Source organism: Muscardinus avellanarius, assembly GCF_963383645.1.
Source record: "Muscardinus avellanarius genome assembly, chromosome: 6".
Lineage (NCBI taxonomy): Eukaryota > Metazoa > Chordata > Mammalia > Rodentia > Gliridae > Muscardinus > Muscardinus avellanarius.
The window spans coordinates 53,374,620-53,397,418 of NC_137791.1; the positions used below are offsets into that span (position 1 = coordinate 53,374,620).

At 36.6% G+C, this 22,799-nt stretch overlaps 1 protein-coding gene across 1 annotated transcript; it reads left to right on the top strand.

Annotated features, from left to right (window-relative positions):
* Positions 1–4,825: 4,825 nt before the first annotated feature.
* On the top strand, positions 4,826–19,833 carry LOC308264391 (all-trans-retinol dehydrogenase [NAD(+)] ADH4-like; the record flags this gene model as incomplete). Its single annotated transcript, XM_080697613.1, has 9 exons — positions 4,826–4,843; positions 6,394–6,495; positions 7,925–8,066; positions 9,460–9,547; positions 11,627–11,858; positions 14,192–14,452; positions 17,243–17,378; positions 17,750–17,888; positions 19,809–19,833. The coding sequence occupies 9 exons, from the start codon at positions 4,826–4,828 to the stop codon at positions 19,831–19,833; spliced, it is 1,143 nt and encodes a 380-aa protein (XP_080553739.1).
* Between the last annotated feature and the right edge of the window lie 2,966 nt (positions 19,834–22,799).

Genomic DNA, 22,799 nt, shown 5'->3' on the forward strand with positions numbered 1-22,799 from the left:
CTTTTCCATGTAATTATTACTTCTTAACAATATTTAGTTAAAAGATTAATATTTCTACCACCAAATGTTCGTGGAAACCTTGCCAAAAATAACTTGACAATATAGGGAAGAATTTAGCTCTAGGCTTTTATTTAACTCCAATGGTTTATATATCTGCCTCTAGAATAGTACTACACTATTTCAATTATTGTAGCTTTATATGGTTTGAAATCAGAAAATATATATCTTCTAGCTTTGTTCTTTTTCAAGATCGTTTTGGGTACCTAGAGTCCATATTCCATATTAGGATAGATTTTTTTCTGAAAAATAAATATATAAATATATGATAGTTTCACCTAAAAAATAGAAAAAAAATATTCTCTGGTAAGAAAGAAAGCAAAAAGAAATATTGAAATGTCATCTTTAAGTCATCAAAAGCTTGGTATCAGACAAATGAAACTGTTATGTGAGATTACCATTTTTAATTTTAGATAAATTGCCATAATACTAGATGTCAACTACTAAGCCAAGCATGGGAGGGAGGGATAGGGAGAGAATGGGGTGGGGATTGGGTGGGAGCTGACTGGGAAAAGTGTGCAAGTATGTCTACAAAAGTATGTATCCTACTATGATGTATGAATACAGTGCACCAATAAAAAATATATATATATTGTTTTATTTATTTTTTAGCTCCTTTGTTTTCAGCTGTATTGGGGTATAATCAGACATTATTTTAAACCCTATTAAAAGTGTCAATTTAGTCTAAAAAACAGGTAAAACCATCCTCCTAAGAAGAATTCATGAATTTTTAAACATTAGAAGAAGCCTTCACATTCATTCAGATTACTTCTTGATAGGTCCTTTGATATCCAGAAAAAGTGAAAGACCATCCTTACCTCAAAGCTCATCAAAATCCAAAGGGCAAAAAAAAGGTATAAAGAAGGCAGTTAACCATGAGAACAGGAAAAGCCACTCCTATTATTTCCAAGGTAAATATTCAGTTGACCAGCATTTGTTAGGCACCTAGTATTTTGCAGGACTCAGCTACAAGAAGAAGGATGTAGATGTAAATAAAACACAATCTCTACAATTAAGGAGCTTAGAGGTGGGAAGGATGTCACTAAAAAAAATGCACAAATAATGGAAGATGAGATCAGTTTGGGCTCTTGTAACTGCATATGTGTGAGCTTGAAAAGCAGTGTAAACACGAGTGTTGTGGAGGTTCAGAGAGGAAAAAGATCACACCCTAATAGGAGGATTAGGAAAAGCAAGGGTTACACCTGGAGATGTGCTTGAAGGCAATTTAGTTTTTTGTTTTGTGTTGTTTTTGTTTTGTTTGCTATGGGTTGTCATTGTTTTGGGTTGTTCTGGTGGTGGTGGTGATGGTGGTGGTGGTGGTGGTAGTATTGTGAGTAGAACATGGGGCATTCTACCTCCGAGCTACATCCCTACCCCTATTTTTTTTTTAAACAGGTTCTTGCCAGGCTGGTGAGACTTGCTGAGGCAGCGCATCGCTAGACTTACTGAGGTTGTGTCGAACCTACAATCCTCCTGTCTCAGCCTCCCAAGTACTGGGATTACAAGCCTGTACCACCATGCTTGGCGTATTTTAGGGTTTGGCAGACAGAGTTGGCCACAGTAGGACTTCAGTCAGGACAGTGAATAAAAGCGTGGCGGGAGGTGGGAGGGGTAGTCAGAGGACATTGGAGAATGATCTGCCTTGGGTAGAGGCAAGAATACAAATAGGGAAACCTAGAATGTAAGGTTTAAAATAATCTTAGAATATAGATAAACGTTTTCTTGACTGCCAAAGTGATTTTTGTGCTCACCTCAGCAGGAATTAGAGTTTGTTTAAACTAAGAAAATGATCCAATAAAATGATTAGGAATAAAAATCAAGTAGCATTTTGAAACAGGGCCTGTAGAGGGACTCAGTAAACAGGATATTCTGTAGGAAGACTCTTGTGATAGTAGAAGCAGAAAAAAATAAGAAGCTTATCTGCAGCCTAGTAATAAAAATGGAAATGAGAAAATGAAAAGCACAGAGAGGTAGAATACACAGAGCTTTTCAATGATATAGAGAGTCAGGTCAAGGGAGCTTTTACAACTACAATAAAGAGAATTCATATTCTAGTGTCAACATAGAGAAGTCCAAGAAAGGAGCCATGTTAAAGTTATGAAAAGATTATGAGGTTAAAATAGGAGATGCCAACCTAAAGTTCAGATTGAAAGAAAGCAGGAAAATATTATAGAAACCAAGAAAGAAGATAGAGTAGAAGAATTAAATGCTACAGAGAGCTGAGCATCATGGTGCACACCTGTAATCCCAGTACTTGGGAGGCTGAGACAGGAGGATCACAGGTTTTAAGACAGTCTCAGGAATGTAGCAAGACTTTCAGTAACCTAGCAAGACCCTGTTTTAAAACTAATAATAATAATAATAATAATAATAATAATAATAGAAGGGCCAAGGGTGCAGCTCAGAATTAGAATGCCCTTGAGTTTAATGTCCAGTACCACAAAAAATAATTAAAACAAAAATAAAAATAAATAAATACTACAGAGATGTTTTCTAGAGGCCAACTTTTTGGTTTTATAGTAATATCAGTAACAATTTTCAAAAAACAGTTTCAACAAAAACATAGAGATGGAACCCAGTGAGTTGAGTGAAATACAAATACTGAAAAGCAAAATCCAGGAGCATAAATTATACTTTCAGTATGTTTAAAAGAACAACTTTCAATTAAAATATAGTAAAGTCTAGAGGAGAGAATGGAATACTATGGGATCCTGAAAAAATGGTGTAGCCAGGTGTGGTGGTGCATGCCTATAATCTCAATACTTGAGAAGCTACGACAAGAGAATGGGAGGTTTGAGGCCATTCTCAGCAATGCAGAGAGACCGTCAGCAACTTAGCAAAACTCTGTTTTAAAATAAAAAGTAAAAAGGGCTGGGGTTGCATTATCTTGGAGGGAGAATGTCCCTGGGTTCAATTCCCAGTAGAAGAGAGACAGACAGACAGAGAGACAGACAGGCAGAGAGACAGAGAGAATATGAGAGAATAGATGAAGAAAACATACTGACAAGGAAAGATGGTTATGTTGTTAAACTTTTGAATACAAGTAGAACAACACAGAATATTTGCCTGCACCTAATATCAAGCTTCAAAATATGTAAAGCAAAAAGTTAAGAGAAGTACTATAGGAAATGAACAAAAGCAAAACAATGATTGTTAAACATCTCATAGTAGTTAATAGAATAAGCACACCAAAAATCAGCATAAACTGATCCCAGTATGCAGCTGGTACTTATCCTCATTAATAATCAGAAAAATAAAAATCTAAGACATGATTACACATCACCAAAGTATCAAAGTTTTTTTGTTTTTGTTTTGTTTGTTTTTTGTTTGTTTGTTTTTGTTTTGCGGTACTGGGAATGGAACCCAGGGGTATTCTACCTCCGAGCTACACCCCAGCCCTATTTTTTATTCTTTATTTTGAAACAAGATCTCACTCAGTTGCAAAGGGCCTCACTAAGTAGCTGAGGCTGTCCACGAACCCTGATCCTTCTGACTCAGCCTCCCATATGCTGGGATTACATGTGTGTGCCACCACGCCTGGCTTGAGTATCAAAGGTTTAAAGTGTGGCAATTCTAAACATGAATGAGGACGTGGAATACAGAGGAGCCTCATCGATGATCATGGGTAGGTGCAACCACTTTGTGAATCTCTGGCCATAATTATCAAAGGTGAGGATCCAACTATTCTACTCCTAGCCAAAATGTTTAACAAACAGTACAAGATACTCTGTTTCTTACAAACAGCCATATGAGTGTGACTCCAGGAGAGCTTTGGCCCACAGCACCAGGAGTTCAAAGGGACACACAGTACTGATCCATTGGGGTCCCAGGAGCAACTGTGTTCCTGGGCCGTCAGAGACCCAGACCACTGGGAGCTGTTTGATGGATTCACATATCAGGAGGAACAACTAGTCGCTCCTCAGCACTGACTGGACAGGACTCCCCAGGACTGCACAGAGTTGAAGGGGGCTTTGGGGGCTTGAGGCAATGGCTTTTTAGCACCTGAACAAAAGTATCTAACCGTATCAGTTTACTAGTGCGTAATGTCTGAATATCAGCCCTGAATTTTCCTTAAGTAAACCCATACACATATGCATCAGAATACATGAAAATGATTTTTATGAAATAACTGAGTCATCATAAACAAAAAAATAGCAGAAAAGAAAAGGGATCAATTATGGTCAATTCATATAGTAGAATATTCTACAGTAATCAAAATAAACTAAAATTACAGGTAATATGAACTAATATCACAAAATTGAGAGAAAAATACATAAACATGCATAAACTGATTAATTTGTATCAAATTTTAATAGATAAAACTAAAGTTGTATAGAGAAGAATAAATATATAGTGAAACAAAAAATATGCAGGGCAATGATTATTAGGATTATGAAGAAAAAAGATGGGTAAAGAGTGGTTCAACAGCAGTAGAAATGCCTTTTAATAATTTTGTAGCTTATCCTTATATGTTTAATGCACATTTCTTTATGACTTTTTTATGACTTTATTTTGTAGTAAAAGAAAAAAGTTAAGAAAGTCTTGACACTACATGAGGGTAATGAGTTTGCAGCTGAAATATGAATGAACAAATGATTTAATGAGAGGTGGGCAGGTATAAAGAATAAAAAAAAGTGATTGGAGGAAAAAAATAGCAGGTATAGTATTTATTTAAATACTTCATAGTACAGAACAGAGAACACACTGGGTAGAGGTCAAAGTCTTCTTAAGTCAGAAAGAAACATCCCAGGCAAACATCTCAGGAAAAATGGGCACCAAGGGAAAAGTAAGTAAATAAGCTATATTTTTGTCTATTTTGTGTGTCTTTGTATATTTGCTAAAAAAGGTTTCCTTTAGGGATTACTTTCAGAGCACAGAAATTTAAAGTGTATTAAAAGTATATGAATGGTCCCTATCTTAGAAATTTATTCTAAGGAAATGACTAGATTTGCCAAAATGTTTACTAGATGGGTATTCAATTAAATATTATTTAAAGGGGAAAAATAAAAGAGAAAATTAAGTAACTATATAATAGCCATGTAACAGATCATGCACTTATATTAATTGGTAGAAGAAAGCAGTTTATAAAATATTACATATCATATACACCAGTTTGGGGAGACTCAAAGGATTTTCATCACAGCATAAAGTAACAAAAGTACAGATTAATTCTTTTTCTCACTTGCGTTTTGTAATTTCCTATACTTAAACATATTTCATTTATAATAAAGTTAATGATATTTTAAAACATAATTAAAAACTGCATTAAAACTATTAAGAATAGGTATTCAAGTGATGAGAGTCTGAGAAAATCATATCAAAAGTAAAAATAAAAGCCAGGTATGGTGGCACAGACTTGTAATCCCAGTACTTAGGAGGCTGAGATAGGAAGATTTCAAGTTCATGGCCAGCCTCAACTACTTAGTGAGACCCTCCACAACCTGGTGAGACCCTGTTTCAAAATAAATAATTTTAAAAAATAATGCTGGGATGTAGCTTGGAGGTAGAATATCCTTGGATTCACTCCCCAGCTCTGCAAAAGAAAAAAAAAAGTAAAGATAATAGTTAGAATGAAGGATTATTGGTTTGTTTCTTTTACTTATTTTTCAGTGTTACTTACATTTGAAATTAAAAATATAAAACTTGAGGTTAGAAAAAATTTATCTAAGAACTATGGAATGCTAAATGCTTGCTTTTTTTATATACATCTTGTCCAAATTATTGCAAAGACCAAATTTTTGTTACATTCTACTATTTAGATATATTTAGTAATTTTATAAACCTAAATTCTCAGACCCTTGATGAACAAGACCTGGGTATCTTATCCAAATGCAGATTTTAATTTAGGGGTTTTAGGGCAGAGCTCTCAGTTCTGAAGAGTTCACAAGTGATGTGTATAACTGCTGATCTGAAGACAGCACTAAGTAAGTAGTGAATAAATAAAACACATCTATGCTCTAACAATGCAGACTCAGGTAATTCAGAGCAGACTGTAAATGGTTCAGTCAACAAATACTTGTTGGTCATCTACCAAATCCTTTAAACCCTATAAATATATCTTCATTATGGAGGAAAAAATCAAGCCATTACATTAAACTTTAATACACCTATTTTTAAAAAATAAAAACTATAATGAATATTAATTTTAACTTAGGTTCAATTAAGATATCTTGTCTTGAACATAATATAATTGTATATACTATTCAGCCACAGATATTTTAACCATTTTTCATAAAATTATGTTAACAGCATATTTTAAGGTGTTTCCCCACGATATCCTCTCTCTCCCCCCATCCTTACCTCTCTTTCTTCCTCCTTCCTCTCATTCTTTTTCAGGTTATTAAATGCAAAGCAGCCATTGCCTGGGAAACAGACAAGCCTCTTTGCATTGAAGAGGTTGAGGTAGCTCCCCCCAAGGCTCATGAAGTTCGAATCCAGGTGAGTGGAGACTTTCCCTGGATGGGAGCAGACAGGGCCCAAAGTGCAAAGTTGGTTTCTGTCTGTTCATTCCTATCCAGTATGACTGAGAGGCCTTGGGGTTTTCACTATGGGGAAGTTGTACTTTTAGGTCCAGGAGGAATGAATTATTAATTGTTTTATAATTTTTGACAATGAACTCAATATTTAAGTGAACAATATTAATATTAATCATTAATCCAAGAATCAGATGAAGGAATTCACTTTGGATTAGAATTAGTTAGGTTTGCTTTTTGTTTTCCAATTGCCAATTACTGTAAAGTGTTATTAACAGGAAGATAAGGAGCTGGACATGGTGGTTCACACCTGTAATCTTAGTATTTCGGAGTCTGAGATAAGAGGATCACAGGTTAAAGGACAGCTCATGATAACTTAGCAATACCTTGTTTCAAAATAAAAAAAAGTTAGGGTGGTGTATCTCAGACGCAGATCATGCCTGGGTTCAAACCCCGGTACAAGAAAAAAAAAATATATTAAAAGAAAGTCAGACCCAAGGAGAGGGAAAACCTGAACAGCTGCCCTGGGCTCCCAGAGGAAGGACACAAGTGGGCCAACAGGGGAAGAGTGGAACTAATTTGGACACGTTCCCCATTTTCCCTCAAGATCAATATATTGCAAGTTTGTACATGAGAGGGAGTGGGTCAGTGTCATGGCTGTCTTCATGGACAGATTCTAAAGAAGAATATATATATATATATATATATATATATATATATATATATATATATATATATATATACAGGGCTACACCAATCCTTCATTCAACCAATAACTCTTTTAACTATAAAAGATGTTATTTTGACTTCATTTTGTACAGTCTCAACAAAATTTGTACAAGCCATAGAAACCGCATTCTCTCCAGTCCCTCTGCCTAGTGGGTTCTCACACGTACCTATCCTCTCCCAGATATTTAAATTGCCAGTCCTATCTCTTAATATTTTCTGATAGCAATTAAAGTTCAAAACAAAAGTGTTATTTATAGGAGAAAAAAAGAAGATAGATAGATAGATAGATAGATAGATAGATAGATAGATAGATAGGGCCTTTTTTTTTTCGGCACTAGGGATGGAACCCAGAAGCATTCTACCTCCGAGCTACACCCCACACCTATTTTTTATTCTTTTTTTGAAACAGGGTTTCACTGAGTTGCAAATGGCCTCACTAAGTAGCTGAGGCTGACCACAAATCACGATCCTCCCATCTCAGCCTCCAAAATGCTGGGATTACAAGCATGTGCCACCACGCCCAAGCTACCCAGTATATTTTTATGTGTTCTTTTTTCCTAAAAATGTAATCACTTTTTGAAATTCTGGGAGGGTTGTAATGCTTCATAACACCCTGCTCAGTATTATAATCAGAAATACTACTCAAGTCTGTGGTTGCTTTGTAGATCATTGCCACTTCCCTGTGCCATACTGACGCCAATACAATTGATCCTAAATTTAAGGAAGCTCTTTTCCCAGTGATTCTTGGCCATGAGAGTGCAGGAATTGTGGAAAGTATTGGGCCAGGAGTGACCAACTTCAAACCAGGTATTTCGCTTTCTGATTCTAATTAAAATCATGAGGCTTTTTTGGTGATAATTCCTGATATTGTCCTGGCTTTGCATACTATAATTAGTCTCTGTTTACTATACAGGAGTACCATCTTTCCCAAAGAAAAACTGAGATCTATATCTATTACAGTCTAACAAGGAAACAATATCTGAAATCAGAACTATCTAATAAAACCTGGGAAATACCACCCCCACTTTGTTTATATATAGTCCTGAGAAATTGTCTTAAGAAACCAAGGAAGTTAGCTTAAACTGAAGTTTCCATAGTGCACAAATGGCATTTTATAACAATTCCCTCTATATAAAATGGAAAACAAACTTAATATTATATAAAGAACGAGGACTTAGAACTGGCTTAAGGAAAAAACATGCATATATCAGTGTTATTCTATGTAATTTGAAATTCATAAGATTAAGATGATACCTAAATGAAACATGCCAATGGCTGAAATTACTTCACATTTTTTAACAGACCACTAAATACTGGAATATAGACTATGAAATACTTACTTGCCAGACAGAATGAACCCTATCACTCTTTCCTACTTTAAGAAGGCTCCAAACTTAGAGGTACATTAGTATCTTTCCATTGAAAACAAGATCATAAAAACAAATTGCTCCCTAAAATTTTATATCCATGAAGGAGCTGACAAATGTAGATAGTTCCTTTAGTCCCAGCCCTACCATTTGCGGGCTATGTGGTCCTGGCCAGTTACATCATTTTTCTGTGACTACCTAGATTCATTTCCTAAAGTGAAGATAATAATGGTATCCATCTCAGATGGCTGCCTGAGAACTAACTGAGATGGCATGGCAGGATGAAGGGTCTCTGGCACATTACTAAATGTTGAATGTATGTTAATAATCAGCATTGCACCTCAATCATCAGAAGACAGAAGCCATTATTCAATTGCAATCGCATAAAAAGCAAAAAAATGTGGAATTTGAAAGTGCACCTAAATAGTGAAACATACAATGAGATAGAGTTTGCTCTCTAGATAGCTTATTATAGTTCACCTCCTCTATTACACAAGGATGTTCTGTTTCATAGACAGTGTTTGAAAATGGAATGCTGTAGCCATACTGTAGGATTGCAATGACAGCAGAGTTTCAAACAGGACTCTGCACCTCATGACATAAGCAGATTTGATACTTGACTGCCTGGCAGACTGAAGAAGAAAAAAAACAATATGTGCAATACTTGGGAGAATCCACAATCTTGTAAAGTAGTAAGAATTTTAACTACCTATATTTTCTGTTAAATATAATATATAAACTATGAAAATGATGTTTTCCACTGATTCACCTGCTAGAAGGTATTTGCAAGTACCCTCTTAAGCACCATCCAACATACAGTTGTTTTTTTCTAGGTGACAAAGTAATTCCATTCTATGCGCCTCAATGTAAAAAATGCAAGTTCTGTCTGAGTCCACTCACAAATATTTGTGGAAAACTCAGGTAAGTTCTGTACACTATTAATAGAAGTACAAATTGGCACAAATATTTTTAGAGCACATTGGCAATACCTAAATGGAGTTAAAGAGGTTCCAACCTTCTTCCCGCTAATTCTGCTTCTAGGTATGTACAAAATGCTGTTCCAAAAGCACAAGAGACAAATACTCGAAGGTTCATTGTAACTTTGCTTACAATAGCAAACAGTTGAAAACAGTACACATGTTCATAAGTAAGCGAGCGAACGGATTAATAAACTGCCATATAGTAACACAATGGAATACCATACAACAATAACAATGACTAAACTTGAAATACACTATGAACATAGAGTAATCTCACATACATAATGTTAAGAAAAAGAAACAGGTTGCCAAAAGAAATATTTAGTAAGATATCATTGTTTATGGTTATATCTGTATGTAGTAAAAGTATAAATAGACCACTGAAATGATAAATGCAAAATCCAGGATAGTATCTTCTTCTACCAGGAGGAAAGAAGGATGCAATGAGGCAGAGTCATTTATTTCATAAATGGAAGTCTTGGAGTCTGTTTTTAACATAGACAGTATGACTTAAGAGTCTAATTCTTAATTATCTTATTTTCATTTTACTAAGACTACAGAAGGATCCATTTGTCCTTAATGGTAACTGAAACTAGTTATTTTAGAAATTAATTGCCAGGCATTGTAACGCACTCCTGTAATCACAGTATTTAAGAGGCTGAGACAGGTGAATCATAGGTTCGAAGACTGAAGTGAGGCCCAGTGACTTAGTGAGGCACTCGGTAATTTAGTGAGCCTGTTTCAAATTTTAAAACAAATGAAATAGGGCTGGGAGGTGTAGCTTAGAGGTAGAATACCCCTGGGTTTAATACCACCACCACCACAACAAAAGAAGTTAAAACTATACCACTCTTAAATATATTACTATGCCTCCATTTTCTCATCCATAAAATGGATATGATAAGAGCTACTTTCTAGGGTTGTTGTAGATAGTCAAAGAATTAATAGTACACTTTTTGGAAAAGATTTATGAAATAATGGATTTAGGCACTAACCATAGATCCTAATATCACAAAAAGAGAGATAACCATACATCATACAACTTTTGATGTATTCTCATAAAATTACAAAGCCTGAATCAAATCAAGTAGTTAGATCAAAATTACTAATTTAGGATAAATACAAAAGAAGATAAATGTTAAGCCAGATTTCAGGAATATAATCTGCAAAATCCAATAGGAAAAAAGTGTTATAGGACAAATGACTCTTCAACAAATAAATTGCAAAGAGAAAAAAATTGGGAAGCAAAGAATCTACAAATTAAAAAAAACTTAAGAGACATGCCAACGAAATGCAATATGTGGATCTAAAAGAATCTTTTTTTTTTCTAAAAGAATCTTTTAGAGATTCATACTGAAGTAATTCAAAATAGGTGAAAGAGTGATTTCTGGGATTTGCTTCCAAACAGTACAATGCCTAAGGAGGGGCAGTAGGTGAGACTAGACTGTCCATAAGTTGATAGTATTAAAACTGGAAGATGGGTACACAGGAGTTGTTTTCAGTATTCTACTTTTATATCTGTTTGAATTTTCTATAATAAAAAATTTATGAGATAATACACATAAACCCTTAAAGGTTTTCTGGCACAAAAAAGCATATGATAAAAGTTTGTTCTTCTTATGTTTAAAATACTTCTAGCAGGCCAGGCATGGTGGCGCACGCTTGTAATCCCAGCGCTAGGGAGGCTGAGACTGGAGGATCGCACGGCTTCAAAGCCAGCCTCAGCTACTTAGTGAGGCTCTCAGCAACTTAGTGAGACCCTATTTCCAAAAAAGTATAAAATAGGTCTGGCGGTGTAGTCTGGAGGTAGAAAGGCCTCTGGGTTCCACCCCCAGTGCCACAAAAATAAAATAAAATACTTCTAACAGACTATATGTTATGGTAAATAACATCAAGTTGTTTTCTCAATTTTTCATCTTAATTTCACAAAATTCTCATGGCAAATGCATAATGTTTAACATATTTGGTAGAAAAGTAGTCATTGTCCTACTTACTTTGTCTTTGTATCTCTATTTTCTAGAAATTTTAAAATTCCAACTATTGATCAAGAAGTAATGGAAGACAGAACCAGCAGGTTCACCTGCAAGGGAAAACCCATTTATCATTTCCTGGGAGTCAGTTCGTTCTCTCAGTACACTGTAGTATCAGATGTTAATCTTGCCAAAATAGATGACGATGCAAATTTAGAGAGAGTTTGTCTAATTGGATGTGGATTTCCATCTGGCTATGGGGCTGCAATCAACAATGCCAAGGTAAACTGTTAAATACCAGGCTGTGTACAACCGAGGTTACTGGGAGGCAGTGTGATAGGGAGGAGATAGAACTGACGAACTTCAGACTCTGGCTACGTCACTGGTTACCCCCAGGACTGTAAGCAAGTTATTTAACCATGCTAGAATAATACCCACTATAAATACTTATGAGGATAACTCAATTCTGCTATATACATACAATATCTGGTCTAGTAACAGGCATATAGTTGGCACCTAGTACTTGTTACATGCTCTACCAGCATGTGAGATTATAGACCGTCACTGATTTAGATACAGCCTGCGTGCCAGGTGTGGTGGTGCAAGCCTGTAATTCTAGTACTTGGGAGGCTGAGACAAGAGGATAGCGGGTTCCAGGCCAACCCCAGTCACTTAGCAAGTCCCTCAGCAAGTTAGTGAGACCCTGTTTCAAACTAGAAACGGCTGATGGTGCAGCTCAAACCTAGGCCTCTATGTTTAATCTCCAGTACCAAAATAAGTAAGCCAGGAGTGGTGGTGCACACCTGTAATCCCAGTACTTGGGAGGCTGAAGCAGGAGGATTGCAGTTTCAGCCTCAGAAATTTAGTGAGACCCTATTTTAAAATTAAAAAAAAAAAAGGCTGGGAGTATATCTCAGAGGTAGAATATCCCTGGTCTCAACACCCAGTACATAAGTAAATAAGTAAGTAAATAAATAAATAAATGCATCTTGCTTAAATATGTCTCCTGTGGGCCAGTGCACCTAAAGAGCAACAGAAACTCAAGAAGTCTCCCCCATGCAGCCTCCCCCACTTTCTCCCTGATGCTATAGATTAGTGTCTCTCAATCAATAATTATTTATCTGTTCTTTCAACCTTTCCCTTTATAGCTTCAAGGGAGTGTCTCTGGTAGCTGTCCTCATTGGTGGCAAGATGTGTTCCTCAAATCCCATGTTAGAATTTAAGAACTCTTAAAAGACTATTTTAGCTAGAGACCAGAGGGATGTCAAAGAGAGTTCTCCCACCTCTGTGTTTCAAACAACCTTATATTTTTTTGACAGTTGCTGAAGATTTAAAGAAGTTTATTAGAAAGATAGAAATATAGAGGATAGGTACAGCTCTATACCAGACTGGCATGGAGGGGTGACTCGAATGAATACACCCCAAACAACCTTATATTAACCTCCCTCGTGTCAGTCATTAGTCCTTGACTCAAAACTGCAAAATGAAGTCAGAATTGTCTTTCTACACACGAAACTCTGTTTTTAAATATTAGTTTTAATAAAAACTACACCTGAGGTGCAATATGATATTCTGTATATGTATGCATTGTAGAATTATCAGACCAAAGTAATTAACATATTCATCAGGGCAAATAATGATTTTTTTTTGGTGAGAGCATTTAAAATGTACTCTCAGCAACTTTCAGATATACACCAATTACTGTTTTTTCAGTACTGGGGGTTGAACTTAGGGGCATTCTACCTCCAAAACACACCTCCAGCCCTATTTGTATTCTGTATTTTAAAATAAGTTCTCATAAGTAGCTGAGGCTGGTCGTGAACCTGTGATCCTCCTGTCTCCAGCTTCCAAGTACTCAGATTACAAGCATGCACAACCATGCCTGGCTACAATAATTGCTATTAACTATAGTCATCATACTATATAATAGAATTCCAAAATTTATTTCTCATAGCTGAAACTTTATGGTCGTGTGTGTGTGTGTGTGTGTGTGTGTGTGTGTGTGTGTGTAGGTGTGTGTTACCAGGGGTTGAACCCAGGAGCATCCTATCTCTAAGCTACATCCCCAGCCCTGTATTTATTTTTTATTTTGGAACAGGGCCTCACAAAGTAGCTGAGGCTAGCTGTGAACCTGTGATTCTCCTGACTCAGCCTTCCAAGTACTAGGATTAAAAGCATGTGCCACCACACCCAGCTAAACTTTATTTTCTTTAACCAATATCTCCCTGTTCCTCGTTCTTTCCCATCTCAGCTACTGAGGTGCTCTGCAACTTAGTGAGACCCTGTTTCAAAATAAAGAATAAATAACAGGGCTGAAGGCATAGCTTGGAAGTCGAATGCTCCTGGGTACAATCCCCAGTATGGCAAAAAATAAATAAATAAATAAACCTGATAATCTTAATGGCTTTTAAATAATTCTCCAAATTTAAGTAGTAATGCACCATTTTCACATTGTCATATTTTTCTTTGGGCTGTATCATATAGATTTATGACAGGTAGGGGTTTTTTTTTATTTACATGTAATGGTGAGTTCTCATTTTACTCTCCCTCTTAAAAGAAAAAAAAAGAGTGGAATTAACTGCTTTAAAGTTACTCTATAATTACCCTGCCTGCAGGTCACTCCTGGGTCTACTTGTGCTGTCTTCGGCCTAGGATGTGTAGGTCTTTCTGCTGTAATAGGTTGCAAAATAGCAGGAGCTTCCAGAATCATAGCTGTTGATATCAACAGTGAGAAGTTTACAAAGGCCAAAGCCCTTGGAGCCACCGACTGCCTCAATCCTAGAGAACTAGATAAACCCATCCAGGAGGTCATCATTGAACTGACCAATGGAGGTGTAGATTTTGCCCTTGACTGTGCAGGAGGATATGAAGCCATGGTATGTGCATTATTTCCCTTGGATCTTATATTTGATTTATTCTTTAATTATCAACTAATTGAGGAAGGTAGGTCATGTTCATTACAATATCTATAATAATCTCTTTCTAATATTTTCAAAGATGTTAACAGAGAAGTAGAATTGTCATAAATTAGAAATGTAGAAATTATTTACCACTCCCTACATTTCCCTCAATGCCCACTAGTGTGTCCTGAATTAGTCTCTTTTCTGTTGCTAGAACAAAAGACCTGAGGCCGGAAAACTTATAAAGAAAAGAACTTTACTTAGCTCATAGTGTTGGTGGCTGAAAGCCCAAAGAACAGAGGACTAGTTCTGGCAAGGGCCCTGAAAGTGACTAGCATCACCTCAAAATGAATAGCATTGTGGTGGGAGAATGTACAAAAGAAATTCACAGCAAGAAAGGAAGCCAGAGTGCGTGGAAAGGCCGGTATCCATCACCAGCTGGACCTCACCTCTTACAGAGGTCCAGGCTTTCAAATTCTGAGACTGTCAGGGGCACGTTCAAAACAAACCCACACCACAGAACTTCTCAAACACCAGTAGTGTTTCTTCTCTGGTAATAAGACAGTGAGTCACACTAGCATGATTTTAGACTGTTTAGAGATAAAGAGTTTTGTTTCGAGAGCCCCCAGGGTCATTCTCCCTCCTGGCTACACCCCAGTCTTGTTTTTTGGTTTGCTTTTGCCACTTTCAAGGTTTTTTGGAAACAGGGTCTCGCTAAGTTGATGAGAGCCTCACTAAGTTACTGAGGCCGTCCTCAAACCTGTGAACCTTCTGTCTCAGCCTCACACATACTGGGATTACAGCATGTGCCACCATGTCTGGCTTGCGAACTCTTTTAAGTGCTCAATATTATTAGACTAGAAAATATGTTTTCTAATTTTTTTATGATTATTGCAATTTCCTGTTTGTAAAAACTCATACAGGGGTTTCTTTGTTTTTAGTTAGCTAAATAAATGCCCATTACTAGGTATGGTGGTGCACACCTGCAATCCCAGCTACTAAGAGGTTCAGGCAGAATAACAAGTTCAAGAACAACCTACGAAATTTAGTGAGATCCTATCTCAAAATTTACAAAAAAAAAAAGCTTAAGGTCTGGGGGTAGAGCATCTCAGGTTTAACCCCTAATACTGAAGAAAATGAAAAAGAGAAGAGAAGGAAGGGAGGGAGGGAGAGAGAAAGGAAAGAAAATGAGATAAAAAGAAAGGAAAGGAGGGCCCTCTTTTGACTATTAAGTCAAATTAAATTATGTGGAGAACCAACCAGAATATACAGGCAATATATTGAAAATATCAATCTACCCATCAATATACATATATATATATATATATATATATAGTATCCACTTTTATTTTTCAAATTTGCTCAAAGTTACTATGCAGAGTTGTTGTTACTGTTGTTATTGTTGTTTTTAATGAAATGAACAAAGAATTTATCAATAATTAAATTATCTACCTATGGACTCTTCTTGTTTCATTAGTAGAATAATGAAAAGTTGTGATATTATTCCTTTTTATATACACCTTTACTCAGCTTTATATGCACGCACATGACCGTAAAGTTTCAGCTAGGAGAAATAAATTTTGGAATACTATTATATAGCATGATGACTATTAACTATAGTTAATAGCAATTATTCTTTATTCTTTATACCTTTAGGGAAGGTATAAAGAATAAAATTCTGTACTTCAAACTCTGAGGAGTAGTTTGTGCTGGTTCTTCCCCTTGGGTCTTAACTGACTGGTACATTCCCCAGAAGACAGTGAAGATCCAGGAAGAGTTTGATGAGAGGCTGTCGTTCTCAGCTCCTTTTTTTTTTTTTCAATCAAGAAAGTTCAAACTTGTGGCTTCACATTCTCAACTTGAAGCTATCTTGATTTTTACAGCAAGAGAAGAGATGGTTGGGAGAGTGCAACTTAAACTACGAGAGGGCTAAAAATTGTAGGGAAACAGAGGAAGTGTTTGGTGAGAAGAACCAGTGTTATTTTCTATAAGATTTTTACCCTCTGTTTTAAATAGCATTTCTTTACACTTATCCTATTTTGAGATTTAATTATATAGTCTATGCCTCCTTTCTTAGGATCTAGTGAGTAGCTACTTATTCACCCTTGCTAAATAACTTTAAAAGATTTTGAACTGGATTGTGGCATTCACTTGTAAACCTAGTATTTGGGAGCAGAAAGAGGAGGATTACAGGTTCAAGGCCAAATTAGCAAGACCCTGTTTCAAAATAAAAATAAAAAGTAAAATGAATAGGGGTGTGGCAAGAAGGTAAAATGCCCTAGATTCAATCCCTTATAGAAAGAAAGGAAGAAAGAAAGAAAGAAAGAAAGAAAGAAAGAGAGAGAGAAAGAAAGAAAGAGAAAGGAAGGGAGGGAGGGAGGGAGGGAAAATGTTGACCCTAGAGCACTAGATTTGCAAATATTTATCATCAAGAAATGTTGCTTAAAGTTTATAATATCTTACAGATTTTTTCTGAGTTCAGCCTAACTATAGTATTGTGTAGAGTAACATCATATATTCTACTTCTTTTCAATGTCTCTTGATGAAGCTAAGAATTGTATTGAACATTCTATTGATAACAGAATGCTAGATTCTCAGACTCAATCCACTATGATATTAAGACTTCATTAACTTGAATCCCATTATGTAATATGCAGAGTGGGATCAATTTCCCCAGAATCGTTGTATATATATCCATGTATACATCCACTGTATACTCCTGTTCTGCTTTGTATTTACTCAAGTGATGTTTTGCTCACCTTTCAGAGAGCAGCCCTGGACTGCACAATAGTAGGCTGGGGCTCATGCACGTTAGTTGGAGTAAAGCCTGGAGACAAAGACTTGGACGTTGCTCCAAATGAAGTAATCATGGGCCGTACTATAAATGGAACATTCTTTGGTGGTTAGTTTTTTTCCTCATACTTTTTAATTTTCCTCACAGCAGTACAAAACTATTAAAGATTGTTGAACGGAAAATCATTTATTTAAATGTTGATTTCCTAGAACATACCTAAAGGTTACACAAAAATTCCATTAGTTAAAACTAAATGGAGTTTTTATCGAAAGATAACTACAACTGGCAAACTGAGGTAATTTCTCAAATTATCTAGAATATTTTTATAAAGAAATATTGTAAGTGGATGTAAGTATAGAAAATTAAAGATAGAGGGAGGTGTTTAATGTATCTGAAGCAACCCAAATCTCACATACTAATTAAGCTATATCATGTCAATACTATTTCTTTCTTTATCTGGCATTTTGCCCAAATTATAGGTTGGAAAAGTGTGGATTCTGTCCCAAAGCTGGTTACTGACTACAAGAATAAGAAATTTGATCTGGATATATTGGTGACCCATACCCTGCCTTTTGACAAAATCAATGAGGCATTTGACCTAATGAAACAAGGAAAAAGGTAAATTGCCAAAGAGATGATTGAGTAATTTAGAAAACTTTGATTTTTTTTTTTTTTTGCAGTACTAGGGATTGAACCAAGGGGCATTCTACCTCTGAGCTGCACCCCCAGCCCTAATTTTCATTTTGTATTTTGAAACAGGGTGTCACTGAATTGCAAATGGCCTCACTAAGTAGCTAAGGCTGTCCTGGAACCACCATCCTCCTGTCTCAGCCTCCCAAATGCTGGGATTACAAGTATGCGCCACCACACTGGGCTTGTTCTATTTTTATTTGATTTTAAAAATAAGCATTTCATCTTTTCTGATTTCTAAATCAGAAGTACTAGATGTGAGCCAGGAGTGGTGGTACAACCCTATAAGAGAGCTGTTTAAAGGGCCAGGGATGATGAAGAAGAACATAATTATGTCATTTTCAGGAAAATGGATGGACCTGGAACATTGTGTTAAATGAAATTAACAGAACAGAAAGTGAAAGGTCATGTTTTTTCTCTCATATGAGGAAGACAGGGAATAATCAGGATACAAGAGGGACTTCAGATAATGGAGAAGAAACCCCAGTGGGTGATGGTTTTAGGGGAGGTGGGGAAGAAGAAGAATTAGCAAAGAACACTTTCACTGACATTATGTATATATGTGACAGTACCCCTGTCAACCTCAATATTATGTATGGGGAAGAGAGTGAGTTAGGAGAGGACTCACCGACTGCTGTGTGCATGTATGTCCCTATCATTATTCACTACACTATAAGACTACAATGCACCAATGAAAGTTTAAAAAAAAATGGGGGAGCTGGTGATATTGCTCAAAGGTAGAATACCCTTTGGTTCAATCTCCAGTACCCCCAAAAAATAGTTTTAAAGCTACATTATGTAAACTTTGTATATAAGCCCTACAGTATCTTGTACAATCTCAATATGCCCATAAGGAATATTCTTCAAGTTAAGAGTTGAGTTAGAATTTGTGGACTTAACCTGGTGCTCAGCTTCTATGCCACAAGTCCTCGATCCTGGAGTTTTCGGAAATGCAAAATACCCACAAAGAATGCCCAGTGATAGCCAAGAGAAAATGTTGCATTGCTTTATTATTAGATGGGCGAGTCTCCTATATTCTACAAGGAAACGTCCCTAGTAATTAATGATAAAGCAGAGGCCTGGGGATAGACACCTGAGGAAACCACCTGACTGCCCACACAAATGAAAAGATGACAGGAAAAGCAGACAGTGGATCCTTCCAGGGGTCATCACCACATAGGTACTGAAGCCCATGAGAGGGAAAGCTCTCCTACAATCCCACTCCGTAGAGCAATGCAACGGATAGAAGGGGATGGGACACAATGACTGACGAGCTTACTAAGGTGCAGTGAACCTGCGCCGTGGTGAGAAAAGGATGCAGAAGTTCCTCTTCCACCGGTAATTGTAATTTCCAGTTCTGGGTTAAAAAAAAATATTTAGGCATGGTGCCCTGCTTATTGACAGGGAGCTTTGTCCCACTCTGTGTCTCTACATGTTGGCGTTATACAGGACTGACTGGGTTCTCAAATAGTAGCATCTCAGCACACGAACATTCCGCTCCTCTGACGTGCATCTTTGTCCTTGGCAAGAGGACAGCCAAGAGCAGTGACTATGCCATGACTAAACCTCCTTCCCCTCCCCTTGGTACACTCTACTTGTCAAAAGCACACTGGACAACAAGGACTCCACCAGGTCAAGTTAAATTTTTTTGCCCAGTACTAGCACTATCCATAAAACAGTATTGATGCCATGAATGGAATAAGGTTAAAAAAATCCCAGAAGAAATGAGACTTAAAGTGAATCTCATAAAGATTAGAAAGTATCCTGATATTTTTAAAAATTGTGGGCTTTGGTTAAATTTTCATGTAAATTGTACTTATTACTATTTTGCTTTATTTTTATTAACAGCATCCGAACAATCCTGACCTTTTGAAGACACCAGAAGCAATTTAAAATACCATCTGACTCAATATGAACCTGATTGGTTCATTTATTACCTGATATGATGAACCAAAGAAATCTATGAGTTTAAAAAATTATAGTTAAGCCGGGTGTGGTGGCGCACGCTTGTAATCCCCGTGCTTGGGAGGCAGAGACAGGAGGATCACACAGGTAATCGAAGCCAGCCACGCGCGCTGGCTTAGGAGACCCTGTTTCCAAATAAAAATGTAAAAATAGGTCTGGGAGTGTAGCCCGGAGGTAGAAGGGCTTCCAGGAACCCCAGTACCACCAAAAAAAAAAAAATTATAGTTAACATCTCAACATAAAATAGCTATAAGTAGTATAGTATCTATACCAATAAAATATATTCATATTTTTAATGTTAAATAATTATGATAAACAAAGTGTCCATAAATAGAATCAAATGATATTTAAGAATTATTTAACACTACTTCTGGGAAAGTAGGAGTGGAGAATGGAGGAATAACAAATAAAACTAGATTGAGCATGTTTTAATTTTTTTAATTTGGATGATGAACTGCATATGGAATTTCATTATACTCCCTCCATTTTTGTCTATGTTAAATATTTTTCAAAATACAATTTTTACTGAAAAAATACTATATATATTTTATACATATAAAATGATGTTACATAATTTTATGTTCAAATAAGCTACTCTTTTAAATAAACTGCTATATAATTTTCTTTTAATATCTGTTAATTTCTCAGCCTCATTTTTTCATGTTACTATAATTGCAAGTTATATCAAAATTTATATAAATGAAGATTTTTAAAAACTTACACTCTTAAATTTCATCTCTACAAAATAAACTGCCTTTTTATCTTTGATAATTATCACAATATATAGTGTTTAGGACTTTACAGTTTAATGATCTATAATTGTCACTAATGTAATTTCCTACAGTCATTAAAAGTAGCAAAGAACAATTCACTTAAAATAATATAGCAAGACATATAAAAAGTAGCAAAATGGGAGTTTTCAAATTATTATACTCAAAGATGTTACAACATTTGTCAGTTACAAAGAATAGGAGAAGATCTCAACTTGGAATAAGTTCTGAAATCTACGGTTTTCTTTAAAAATTATCTACCACATGTTGAACTATGAAGACTTCTCTGAAGCTCTGGCTGAGAATGACAGCAATAACAAAGCAGAAACATATTCTTGCTTATTTATGATTTTCTTTCACTAAAAAGAAAAGCCAGTGAATTTACCTGCAAATGCTTACTTTGTTGGCATTGTGGAAGAAGTTTTTACAAATATTCAAGAATTCTAGTTATTATGGTTCTCAGTATTTGTTTCTTGTATTTTGAAGGCAATACAATCACTACTTTAAGTCTTTTACAAGAAAAAAAAATTAAGGTGTTTTCACTGTCTTCAAATACCTTGGACTGTAATTGTTCTCAAAATGCTCCTACAGCGCCCTCTGGTGTCTTCTTACATCTTTCCATCCCCTGCATGCTGTGTGTGTGTGTGTGTGTGTGTGTGTGTGTGTGTGTGTGTGTGTTGGTGGTGGTGGCGGTGGTGGTACTGGGGTTCCTGGAAACCCTTCTACCTCCGGGCTACACTCCCAGACCTATTTTATATTTATTTTATTTTGAAACAGGGTCTCTTAAACCAGCGCGCTGGCTTAGAACCTGCACGATCCTCCTGTCTCCGCCTCCCAAGCGCGGGGATTACAAGCATGAGCCACCACTCCCAGCTTTTTTTTTTTTTTCTTTTAGTTGTAACTTTTTATTTATTTATTTTTGCGGGTTTGGGGGTGGAACCCAAGGGCATTCGGCCTCCGAGCTACACCCCCTGCCCTATTTTTTATTCCTCATTTTGAAACAGGGTCTCATTGCGTTGCAGAGGGCCTCACTAAGTAGCTGAGGCTGTCCACGAACCGCGATCCTCCAGTCTCTGCCTCCAGAATACTGGGATTACAAGCAGCGCCACCATGCCCGGCACTTTTATTTTTTTAATTATGGAGAAAGCCTTTTTAAATATGTGACAGAATATGGAAATAATAAGAGAAAAGATTTGCTGATTTTAATTTTTAACTAATAAACATTTCTGAAATAGCTTTGGATTTACAGAAAAAAAAAAGAATTAAAGTATAAAGAGTTCCCACATAATTTCTGACCCTCTCCATTTTCCCTATTATTAATACTAGATGTTATTTTCTTTAAGAAAAAAATTCAGAAAGAATAATATAGAATAGCCTGACAGTTTCAGAAAGCACATAGTTTTATATTTTATCTCATATGTGAAAGCTAGATAGATATTGGGAAACAAACAGACCTCAGATAGAGGAGCAGAGACTCCAATGGAGGAATAGAGAGGGTTTAGGAAGGAGGTGGGATGGACATGTAGATAAGATAATATCTCAAATAATCTACATATATGTATGAAATTACCAATCCAATCATGTGTGTGTGTGTGTGTGTGTGTGTGTGTGTGTGTGTACTGGGGGTGGAACCCAGGAGCTTTTCTACATCCAGGCTATACTCCCAGACCTATTTTATATTTTATTTGGAAACAGGGTCTCACTAGGTTGCTGAGAGCCTCACTCAATAGCTGAGGCTGGACTTCCGGGAAGATGGCGACCGAGAAAAGCGGGGCTTAAGAGCCCCGCTAACAACCAATCTCCATTACCACAAAATCAGCGCCTTTCATAGCCAGAAAACACCATCACCAGAGAAACAAAAAAATCACCAGGCTCCAGAGAGAAAGCGGACTGAGAACAGAGCTCAGAGCCACAGAGGAGATACACCGGCCTCACGCCCGAGGAGGCGGCAGCAGCGCCATACTGCCGGCGGCAGCTGCAACTTCACCGGACGGCTACAGCAAGCCGAGGTGAGCCGCTGCAGAACAGCCAGGCGGGATTTCTCAGCGCAGAGAGCATCTAAAGCTCCCAGTGGCTGAGCTCAGCACACGCTGCAGGGATTCAG